This window comes from Salvia splendens, chromosome 20, assembly GCF_004379255.2.
Source record: "Salvia splendens isolate huo1 chromosome 20, SspV2, whole genome shotgun sequence".
In the NCBI taxonomy this organism is placed as follows: Eukaryota; Viridiplantae; Streptophyta; class Magnoliopsida; order Lamiales; family Lamiaceae; genus Salvia; species Salvia splendens.
The window spans coordinates 17,450,124-17,461,201 of NC_056051.1; the positions used below are offsets into that span (position 1 = coordinate 17,450,124).

An 11,078-nucleotide genomic window follows, 5' to 3' on the forward strand; every position below is an offset into this window, starting at 1 on the left:
GTCACCCGTGGAGGGAAGACGTCGTATTCTCCGTCCTTCAGCGGCATCCCTCGGTCCACGCTGCCGTCGCCTCCATCTTCCTCCCTTCGGCGACGCTGGACACCTCGGCTTAGGGGTGACACGCAGACGGCGGTTCTGCCGCTGCGGAGACCCTCGTAGCAGTGCGCCGTTAAATCAGGCAGTCGCCTCGCCGAAGCTAAGTTCCTACTAGTTATCTTCTTTCTCTTGTCATAGTCTAGTCCTAGTTCGCGTTTGAAAAGCAATGTGGTTGTGCTTCTATGTGACTGATTCTGTGTGGAAGACACCATTCCATGGTTCCTTTCCTCCAGTCTCAAAAGTGCTACACTACCCTAGACATGCATCCTAATGAGGCTGGGGTATGTGCAAGGGAGGTTTACTGATTTCTCAGATTCTCATGTTATCATAAATCGTTTCCATGTTTTGTTTCTATCATGCTCGAATGATGCCATTAAACTTGAGATTTAAGCTGATGGGTGTTACCTTTCCCTTGTAACTCCGCTGAACTTGCTAAGCTACTCCCTTCCTTGGTCTTGACCTCTCTTGCTCCTCCGCTTGCTGCTCCGTTTAGTAACTAGTTTGTTGTGTGGTGGGGAATGGAACTGAGGAGGAGATTGGCATATTTATGCACAGCTTGTAACTGAAAGCTGCACAATGACTGAGGTACTTGGCTGACCTTGCAGCATTCTTTAACTGATTTTGGTATTTTGTGCTGCCTTGTACTCTGATTCATTCATGAATTTTGTCTTCTTTTGCAGGTGCACACTAGAGGTGGCACTGTGGGGGCTGATTTCCGGACTATAACCGGTTTGGGTAGGGAAAGCAAGGGCTGTTATCTGCAGCTTTGCAGAGTATTAGCTGGAGGGGAGCCTGCTGGCTGGAGTTTGCTTCTTTCGGTCCAACACTCACTCACATTTCTGCAAGGTATTGTTTCCCCTTCCCTTTCTTAATACACTTCTCTTGTTGTCTCTGTAAACGATTGAGGAGATCTAACGGCTGTTGAAACGAGTTGTCATAACAGCCGAGCTCTTCTTCATGTTTTGATCTTTCTCTCCAGATCACGGAGTTGCCGAGCTTGGTGCCGAACTGCCGAGCTCGGTGCCGAACTGCCGTGCTTGGTGGCGAACTGCCGAACTCGGTGCCGAACTGCCGTGCTTGGTGGCGAACTGCCGAGCTCGGTGCCGAACTGCCGTGCTTGGTGGCGAACTGCCGAACTCGGTGCCGAACTGCCGTGCTTGGTGGCTGCTCGTTTGGCTGGTGTGAGCCGTGGAGTGCAGGGATAAAGCAACCTCTTACCTTTCTTTTTTTTTTCGGTAAGTTTTGGTCTTCAAAGCTCAAAGTAGGTTTGTTCCTTATCCTTGCTTACTTTGCCAACTAAAAGCTTTAGTGTCTTATGTAACCTCTTGTTTATCTTGTTGTTTTCTGGCAGGGACAAGAGGCTGACTCTTCTCGGTTGCTGTCTCGTCTGTTCAGCCCAACGGGCCATCGGAAACTGGGCCGAAACCATGCTAGAAGAAGGGCCCGAAGCTAGTAGTTTCATTTGTAAAGAGATAGGGTTTCTATTTGAAATTCTCTCTTTTTCTTAACATGTAAAAGTTTATTGGTGTGTATTTAATTCCAAACACTTGAAATTTGGTGGCTTTGAAATTTCTGAAGTTGTACTTGTACCCTTATTCAAGAAATAAAAATACTCTTTCATTCGTCAATAAAAGTTCTAGTATTTTATTTCATAATTCCCGAGAAATCTAAGTCTCGGCTATTACATTCTACCCCCCTTAACAAAAATTTCGTCCCGAAATTTTGTCTCAGTTAGGTAAAAAGCTGTGGGTACTTCTCTTTCATCTGGTCCTCGAGCTCCCACGTCGCCTCCTCGCGGCCGTGATGCTTCCATAGGACTTTCACTGTTACAATATTCTTATTTCTCAACTCTTTAACTTTTCTGTCCAGAATTGCTTCTGGCTTTTCTTCATAGCTCAAATCTGGTTCTAACACCATTTCTTCTTGGTGCACTATGTGTTTGGGGTCAAACACGTACTTTCTCAACTGTGATACATGAAACACATTGTGAACATTCCCGAAACTTGGCGGGAGCGCTAATCTGTACGCCACAGGGCCGACTGTTCCTAGGATCTCATAAGGTCCGATAAAACGCGGTTTCAGCTTGCCCTTGACGCCAAATCTGGTTATCCCTTTCGATGGGGATATTTTCAGAAAGACCTTGTCTCCTGTCTTGAACTGTAAATCCGTTCTGCGAGCATCTGCATAGGATTTCTGTCTATCTTGAGCTTCCTTGATTCTCCCTCGGATTTGTCGGACAATTTCTATCATTTCCTCTACCGAGTCCGGTCCGAGAATCCTTCTCTCACCAACTTCATCCCAGTAAAGTGGTGATCTGCACTTTTTCCCATATAATGCCTCGTATGGAGCCATGTCAATAGTTGCCTGGTAACTGTTATTGTAGGCGAACTCTATAAGTGGAAGTACTGACTCCCAGCTCACTCCACGGTCGAGCACTACAGCTCTTAACATATCTTCCAATGTCTGGATCGTCCTTTCGGACTGTCCGTCCGTCTGTGGATGGAACGCTGTGCTGAAATTCAGCTGAGTGCCTAACTCTCGCTGTAGGCTTATCCAAAATCTAGAAGTAAATTTTGAATCTCGATCTGAGGTGATCGTTACTGGGACACCATGTAAACGTACGATCTCTCGCACGTAAATCTGTGCCAACTTGTCTGAACCGTATGTGATACGAATTGGTATGAAATGAGCACTTTTGGTGAGGCGATCGATTACAACCCAGATGGCCGTGTTTCCCCGTTGTGATTTTGGCAATCCTGTCACAAAATCCATTGCTATATGCTCCCATTTCCATTCTGGAATCTCGAGAGGCTGCAACTTTCCATAGGGTCGTTGATGCAAAGCTTTCACTTGCTGACAAGCCAGGCATTTTTCCACAAATGACGCTATGCTTCTCTTCATGCCATCCCACCAAAATTGCTTCTTCAAGTCCTGATACATCTTCGTACTTCCAGGATGGGCAGTATAGGGTGTCTCATGAGCTTCACTCATGATCTCATTTCTGAGTGTCTCCTTATTGGGTACGCATAATCTCCCTTTGAAAGTGAGAGCATTATCCGCCTCTTCGTGGTAGTATTCCCCTTTTCCCGTCCTTACTCTGAGACGGATCTTTTCTAGAGCGTCATCGTCTCTCTGGGCTTCCACAATTCTGGCTCTTAAATCTGGTTCTATGACCAAGGTGGATATTCTGCTGTCCACTGTCTCCGGGGCTCTTACTATTTCCAGCCGCATCTTGGCGAATTCCCGGATAAGCTCTTCCTCTTGTGTGAGGAAAACAGCTGCTTGAGGCGCTGTCTTTCTGCTCAAAGCATCTGCTACTACATTGGCTTTGCCTGGGTGGTAGTTTATACCACAGTCGTAGTCCTTGACTAGTTCCAGCCATCTGCGCTGTCTCATATTCAGATCTTTCTGTTCGAAAAAGTATTTGAGACTCTTATGATCTGTGAAGATCTCACACCGAACTCCGTAGAGGTGATGTCTCCAAATCTTCAGCGCATAGACCACTGCTGCTAATTCCAGATCGTGCGTCGGATAGTTCAACTCGTGCGGCCTCAATTGGCGTGACGCATATGCTATCACCTTACCCCTCTGCATCAGCACGCACCCGAGTCCGACCTTCGATGCATCTGTATACACCACATAGTCGACTCCCGCCTCTGGTACGGCTAGCACCGGCGCTGTGGTCAACTTTTCCTTAAGCAATTGGAAACTTGCTTCACATTCTGGGGTCCAGTTGACTTTAACTCCTTTCTTGAGTTGTTGAGTCATCGGCCTTGCTATTTTAGAAAACCCCTCAATGAATCTTCGGTAGTATCCTGCCAGTCCTAGGAAACTTCGAATTTCATTGGGCGTTGCTGGTGACTGCCAACGTTGCACGGCTTCAACTTTAGCGGGGTCTACTCGGATCCCTTCTGCTGTCACTATGTGTCCAAGGAAATTCACTTCATTGAGCCAGAACTCACACTTGCTGAACTTAGCATAGAGTTTCTCGGCTCTTAACGTTTCCAAGGTGGCTCTCAAATGTTCCTCGTGTTCCTTTTCGTTCTTCGAATAGATGAGCACATCATCTATGAAGACCAGAACGAACTTGTCCAGGTACGGGTGGAACACGCGGTTCATTAGGTCCATGAACACAGCTGGAGCATTGGTAAGCCCAAAAGGCATTACCGTAAATTCATAATGGCCATATCTGGTGCGGAACGCAGTCTTTGGTATATCGTCTTGTCGAACTCTCAACTGGTGATAACCCGATCTCAAATCCATCTTCGAGAACACTCCAGCTCCTTGCAGCTGATCGAAGAGGTCGTCGATTCTCGGTAAAGGATACTTGTTCTTGAGGGTTATTTTGTTCAGCTCTCGATAGTCGATACACATCCTTAAGGTGCCATCTTTCTTCTTTACAAAAAGTACTGGTGCGCCCCACGGCGACACACTGGGTCGAATGAAGCCCAGGTCTAGTAGTTCCTGTAATTGCATTTTGAGTTCCTCTAATTCCCTTGGTGCCATTCTGTAAGGCGCCTTTGATATTGGAGCTGATCCTGGTTCCAGATCGATGCTGAACTCCAATTGCCTGTTTGGTGGCAAGCCTGGTAGCTTTTCTGGGAATACATCAGGATATTCTCGTACTATTGCCACGTCCTCAATTTTCTTGTCCTTTTTCTCTTCTTCGTTCAAAAAGACGAGGTATGCAGGGCATCCTTTCCTCATCATGGTTGTTGCTTGCAGGGCAGAAATAATCGATTTTCGTTTCCTCATGGAGATCCCATGAAACATTACGGGTTCTGTCCCAGGGTATTGTAGCGCTATCTGTCTCTCCTTACAACGGATTGTGGCGTAGTTCTCGGCTAACCAATCCATTCCTAGTATAATGTCGACGCTCCACATCAACATCACATGTAAGTTATGAGCTACTAGGTTCAGGTTTCCCATGGAAAATTTTATGTTTGAGCACGTTCGTGTGACATCTATCAGGCCTCCTACGGGTGAGGACACCCTCATACTATGTTCCATCACGTCCGTAGGCAAGTTCAAAGTATCCACACAAGATGTTGATATAAAGGAGTGTGATGCACCGGTATCAAACAAAAGGGCGATTGGTACGTTGAGGAGAGTTCCCATACCTGCCAAATTGCCTTGCTCCCGTTTCCCTTCCTCGGCCCTGGCCTGCTTCTGCTGCAGTGCGAAGGCTCTTGCCTGTGGGGGAAGTCTCGGGCGTAGCTGTCGCTGAGGACGTGGTGCAGGGAGCATCGCCTTCTCTCTCCTTGGTTCAACCTGGAGTGCCCGCAGTTGCGGACGCTGTCCTCCCATTCCAGTCGCCTTGCTCGGGCAGTTTCTGGCAAAATGTCCCTTCTGCCCGCAGTGGAAACATCCACCAATCCCGGCCTTACACTCGCCGTCATGTCTCTTCGAGCATCTCGCACATAGAGGTGCCTGGGCTCCGCGCTCCGCAGCTGGAGTCGGGGCAGTTTGGTACCAACGGTTCTGCTGTGGCTTAGGGGCAAACTGTGGTTGCTTAGCATCAGTCGGGACTCGGTCTCCTTCCCATTTCCTCTTTTCTCGAGGGAACCGCTGCTGTGGCGGCGGTGGAGCAGTGGTGACATGTGTCGTCGGCCTCTCTTTGGGCATAGCTGCCTCAATGTCCAGGGCCCGGCCCAATGACTCGACATAAGACAGACCTCCATGACTGGCCAGAGCCATTCTTATTTCCGATCTCAGGCCAGTACAAAACTTTTCGGCCATTTTCTCGTCCGTGTCTACTAGTTCAGGCGCATAGCGTGACATGTCACAGAATAACCTATCGTACTCGGTCACTGTCATCTTTCCCTGTTTCAAACTGTAAAACTCCACCTCTTTGGCCTTGCGGTAGCTCTTGGGGATGTACTTGCCGTACAGCTCATTCTTAAACTCCTCCCAGGTCAGGTGCTCCAACTGTTCGCGAGTCATAACCTTTCGCCTAGCTTCCCACCAGAAGTCGGCGGACTCAACCAGCTGAAACTTCACACATGAGAGTCGCTCTCTGTCGGTGCACCGAAGAAAATCAAAGATGCGCTCGATCGCACGTACCCAGGTCTCTGCTGCAGCAGGATTCCCCAAACCGTTGAAGACAGGTGGATTCTGTTTGAGAAATGTTTCTTCCACTCGCCTCTCCGGCACTGCAGGAGGCGGTGGTGGAGGAGGTGGCGGTTGTGCACCTGCTTCCCCAGCTTGATTTCTCCGGGGTACATTCCCTGGTACTTGCGCGTACCTTCTTGGTCTGCCTGCCTGTCTTCTGGGAGGCATTCTGTTTATAAAGTGATGTTAGTACTAGTTATTCACTTTCTTCAATAACAAAGTGTGTATCTCTTTAGGATTCATTTCATATCTTATGCATTTTCTTTCATGCATATACTTAAAATAAATCAATAGGAGCCATAATTTGTGCAACGTCATATGCATTCATCATAGAGTGGAAAATTGCCTCTCGCGAGGTCTTAATATCTTTTACATATGACATCATCGAAGTTCTACAAAAGAAAGGAAACTAATCTACTACGCTAGCACGGCTATGACCCGTCTGACCGAGCCCTACTCCGAGTCGCTGCTGATCCATACCGGGTCGCTGTGGCTCGTCCCTGGGAAGGGCATCTCAAGTGGTGACCACAGCTCCTCCTCGTCCTTGGGAATGGCGACAGGCTGTGGAACTACTGGGGTCACATAAGGCGCCACTGGTATGTTGGGATCGGCGGCAAAGTTGGGATCCACGTACTTCGCGTATAGATATAGGCTCCCGTAGAAAGCCTGGTCTACCGGATGGAGCGGCAGCTGCGGCTCCTCAGAATAAGGCTCCACAGGGGGCGGAGGAATCTCTAGTGGAGGCTCAAGAGGCTGTGGTGGTCTGGTATCTGTCATCAGGTCCGTGAGGCCGCCAGTCTGTGGCTCCTCGTCGTCATCATCATCCCCCACCATATCCTCCTCGGGATCCTCTTCCTCTGGATTCTCCTCTTCCGGATCCTCCTCGGGATCCTCGTTGCTCTCTCCACCTCCTGTGCCACTCTCCATCGGCTCAAACTCGTCGCCGGACTCCGACACATCTCCTATCTCTGCCCTACTCCTGCGACGGCCGGGAACTCGGGACGACTGTCCCTCCTCAAATACCCCGTCTGCCGCCCGCATCAGGGCCAAAGGTGGCAGGCTACGGAACCGCTCACTCCCCGGGGCCTGCATGTCTGGCGGGGGCCCGTTCCCAAAGTGGAAACACCCTGCCGAGACTGCACTCAAGAAGCCCGGCATGTCTCCTATCGGCTCATAGGTCGGAGGCCGCGAAGAAGTGTACAACTGGGCTGTGGTTGCCATCCACCCCTGCCACTCCGGTGGGAACAACTCCACCAGTCTCATGATGCCCTCGTAGGGTTTCACCCCATGCCAATTCGCCTCCTCCCATAGCTTACCATAATGGGCGACGAATTCGGCGAGAGTGTCCCCGTGGCAACGCCGGTACGTCCTGTAGTAACGTACCACCGCATCTGGATCAGCACCTGTCCGGAGTGGGCGTCGGTGGGTAAAACGCTGTCGTGCCATCTCTACATAAAAGAAGAAAAGCCCTCAAAACGACTCGTAACTGAAAGTATGCATATACAAGTATGCGAAAAGCTGTAAAAGATGGTATGAACTGAGTCGTTGTCTCTCGAAGAGGTCGTACTAGATTTGTCTGTGGCTATGTCTCATAACCGGCTGGTATACACATATATCTATATATGTACTATCTGTATGCTCAAAGGAATGGACTTCCTTTCTTTGCTGTCTATTGATATTGCAACGATACTTTCTGGTTCGTTGTTGACTGATTTTTTTTTTTTTTTTTTTATTTTTTTTTTTTTGAAATTCTGTGGAATTAGGGGTTCTCCCTAACTGATGAGTTCAGTTGGTCTCGTCGCCGTGGAAGGCGGTAACAAGTTCTCATTCTGCTAATACTTGATTCTGCATGTCTCACCTAAGGTACTTCTCTAAAGCACTCTAGGTTCACATACATAGTCCCCATGACATCTATACATTCATGTCAAGCTCATAAAACACAGATACAGTAAGCATATCTCATGCAAAGTATCAGCTATCACGTTGCATCTTGCAAGCATTTCAAATAAACATTTTCGTTCCCATGAGGGCTGTGAAAATTATTTTCTTTTTCTGGAAAAACTTAGAAAATTTCATTTTCTTTCTCAAAATGGAAAAATATTTTCTTTCTTCAGAATTCTCTTTTCTGGGCGAGCGGGCGTCGACCCCTGTTCCTGGTGCAGTTGATCGTGTCGAGCTGAGGTGTTGGGATCTTGTACTGATCATTCTGTTCACTTTCTAGCCTAGTGCTACTGTTCTGGACTGAGGCTTAGAAAGAAGGTTCTTGGGTCAGAGCGAAAGAAAAGTGCTCTGATACCACTCTGTCACGACCACAACTTCCTAGTCAAAGAAAGCGCAGCTATTTCGCGACTAAAAATTCTAAACTGTCTCAACACATCATCATAATTACTGAAATTAAGGAAATACTGTCTAAGAGTCATCAAAATAGCAAATTATTACATCAGAGTGAAAAGGGGAACATTGTCTTTACTGAGACAAAGCTAGGTCTATGCAGCGGAAGAGTTCCAAGACAAGTATAACATGTATGGAGACATACTACACTAGCTACCCTTCTTTTATTTCATCTTCAGTCCCAACACCTCCTCTGCCTCGATCGATCAACCTGCACATTTAGGAAAACAATATGCAGGGCTGAGTACTTGATATACTCAGTGGCTTATGCCGAAAACTGTTTTTCTTTTAATTGTCTGCCAAGCTGAGTGAACGCGGGGTTTTTCTGAAAACAAGTCCCGGTCACTAAAATCTGTTATTTCTTTCTGAAATAGACTGCAGTCTTTTAACTTTCTGATGATATACCATGTCAAGCTGTGTGAATCGGGAATGTGGCCACATTCCACGATCACTGGGTCGGCCAACCTGGCGCTAGCTCACGACCCACGAACCGGCCAACCTTGCGCTAGCTCACGGTCCCTATGTGTACACTAGTCCGAGTAGGATTTACTGACCTACTGGGACCCGAATTCGTTTTAACCATGAATGGCAATCACAAAATAAAACATGGCATGACAATTCATTCAAAAGTTCACACTTATTCTCATAGAGTTCTGTAAATAAAAAGGAAAGAAGCCCACACCTCAATTGCTTAACTCTTGCAAAATAGGTGCTTTCCCCTGTTCTGAGATTATGCGTCGAACGACGACGTTCCTTTACAAAATTAATATATTTAAATTAGACCTCAAAAATCTTGCATGAATGCATGCCTAAGCGTGTGCTTATTATTTTAATTTCTGCCTTCTAAAATTAGAAGTCTTAAATCTTTAAATCGGTGATTTAATTTGTTCTGTAACCGGCTGACCCGTTCGGTATTAGAATTCTCGGATTATCTTAAGTATTTAAGAAATACTTTCTGTGACTATTATAGTCCGCCTTAATTATTCACTGGCCTTTATTTCACTCACGGCTTATAAGTTCTTTTCTTCCGTGGCTTAGGAAATAATTTCCATTATACTTGAAAAGAGGCTCTTCACTAAAAGTATTAAACCGAGAACTAATTTCTTAAGTCCAGCAAGGAGTTTACTTAATCTGGGCCAAGGTATTATTTCATTAAGCATTTTCGGTCCAGCTTAACTAATTGGCCCAATTCTTTTCTTCTTCTCATTTAATCTGGCCCAGCTTAATTAATTCCAGGCCCAAGTGATGAATAGTGGAAAAGGCCCAAATACCCCCTTCACCAACCATCGTCACTATCTCTCTCTCATTTCTCAAAAATCCCCAAATTGAAAATGAGGAACCCTAGCCCCCTTTCTCTCCTTCCTCTCGGCGATTTCGCACCCCGCCACCTTCAGCGCTCCTCGCCGGCGTGTGAGGAACCGGAGTCAGCCCATTTCTATTCCGTTCCTCTCCGCATCGCACGACCGCTCCCACCCTCTGTCTCCTACTCGGCAAGAAGGGGTCTAAAATTCGGAAACCTGGGGAGGTGGAGGACTCGTCGCTGTCTAACCGGCGACCCACTACCCACCATCTCTTCCCCCTTTGAGGCATAACCTTGTACGGGCAATCTTGACGACGTTTTGTTCGCGGAGGGGTCACCCGTGGAGGGAAGACGTCGTATTCTCCGTCCTTCAGCGGCATCCCTCGGTCCACGCTGCCGTCGCCTCCATCTTCCTCCCTTCGGCGACGCTGGACCCCTCGGCTTAGGGGTGACACGCAGACGGCGGTTCTGCCGCTGCGGAGACCCTCGTAGCAGTGCGCCGTTAAATCAGGCAGTCGCCTCGCCGAAGCTAAGTTCCTACTAGTTATCTTCTTTCTCTTGTCATAGTCTAGTCCTAGTTCGCGTTTGAAAAGCAATGTGGTTGTGCTTCTATGTGACTGATTCTGTGTGGAAGACACCATTCCATGGTTCCTTTCCTCCAGTCTCAAAAGTGCTACACTACCCTAGACATGCATCCTAATGAGGCTGGGGTATGTGCAAGGGAGGTTTACTGATTTCTCAGATTCTCATGTTATCATAAATCGTTTCCATGTTTTGTTTCTATCATGCTCGAATGATGCCATTAAACTTGAGATTTAAGCTGATGGGTGTTACCTTTCCCTTGTAACTCCGCTGAACTTGCTAAGCTACTCCCTTCCTTGGTCTTGACCTCTCTTGCTCCTCCGCTTGCTGCTCCGTTTAGTAACTAGTTTGTTGTGTGGTGGGGAATGGAACTGAGGAGGAGATTGGCATATTTATGCACAGCTTGTAACTGAAAGCTGCACAATGACTGAGGTACTTGGCTGACCTTGCAGCATTCTTTAACTGATTTTGGTGTTTTGTGCTGCCTTGTACTCTGATTCATTCATGAATTTTGTCTTCTTTTGCAGGTGCACACTAGAGGTGGCACTGTGGGGGCTGATTTCCGGACTATAACCGGTTTGGGTAGGGAAAGCAAGGG

General features: G+C 47.5%; 1 protein-coding gene and 1 long non-coding RNA gene across 2 annotated transcripts; one reads left to right on the forward strand and one right to left on the reverse strand.

Annotated features, from left to right (window-relative positions):
- The first annotated feature begins 1,162 nt into the window (after positions 1 to 1,162).
- LOC121781828 lies at positions 1,163 to 1,724 on the forward strand. Its single transcript, XR_006046191.1, has 2 exons — positions 1,163 to 1,331; positions 1,448 to 1,724. It is a non-coding gene; the product is annotated as an uncharacterized LOC121781828 (long non-coding RNA).
- Positions 1,725 to 3,494: 1,770 nt separating this feature from the next.
- On the reverse strand, positions 3,495 to 6,375 carry LOC121781576. Its single transcript, XM_042179298.1, has 3 exons — positions 4,507 to 6,375; positions 4,097 to 4,428; positions 3,495 to 3,504 (listed from the first exon to the last, which is right to left on the reverse strand). Exons 1-3 carry the CDS (start codon positions 6,373 to 6,375, stop codon positions 3,495 to 3,497), a joined length of 2,211 nt encoding a protein of 736 aa, XP_042035232.1.
- Between the last annotated feature and the right edge of the window lie 4,703 nt (positions 6,376 to 11,078).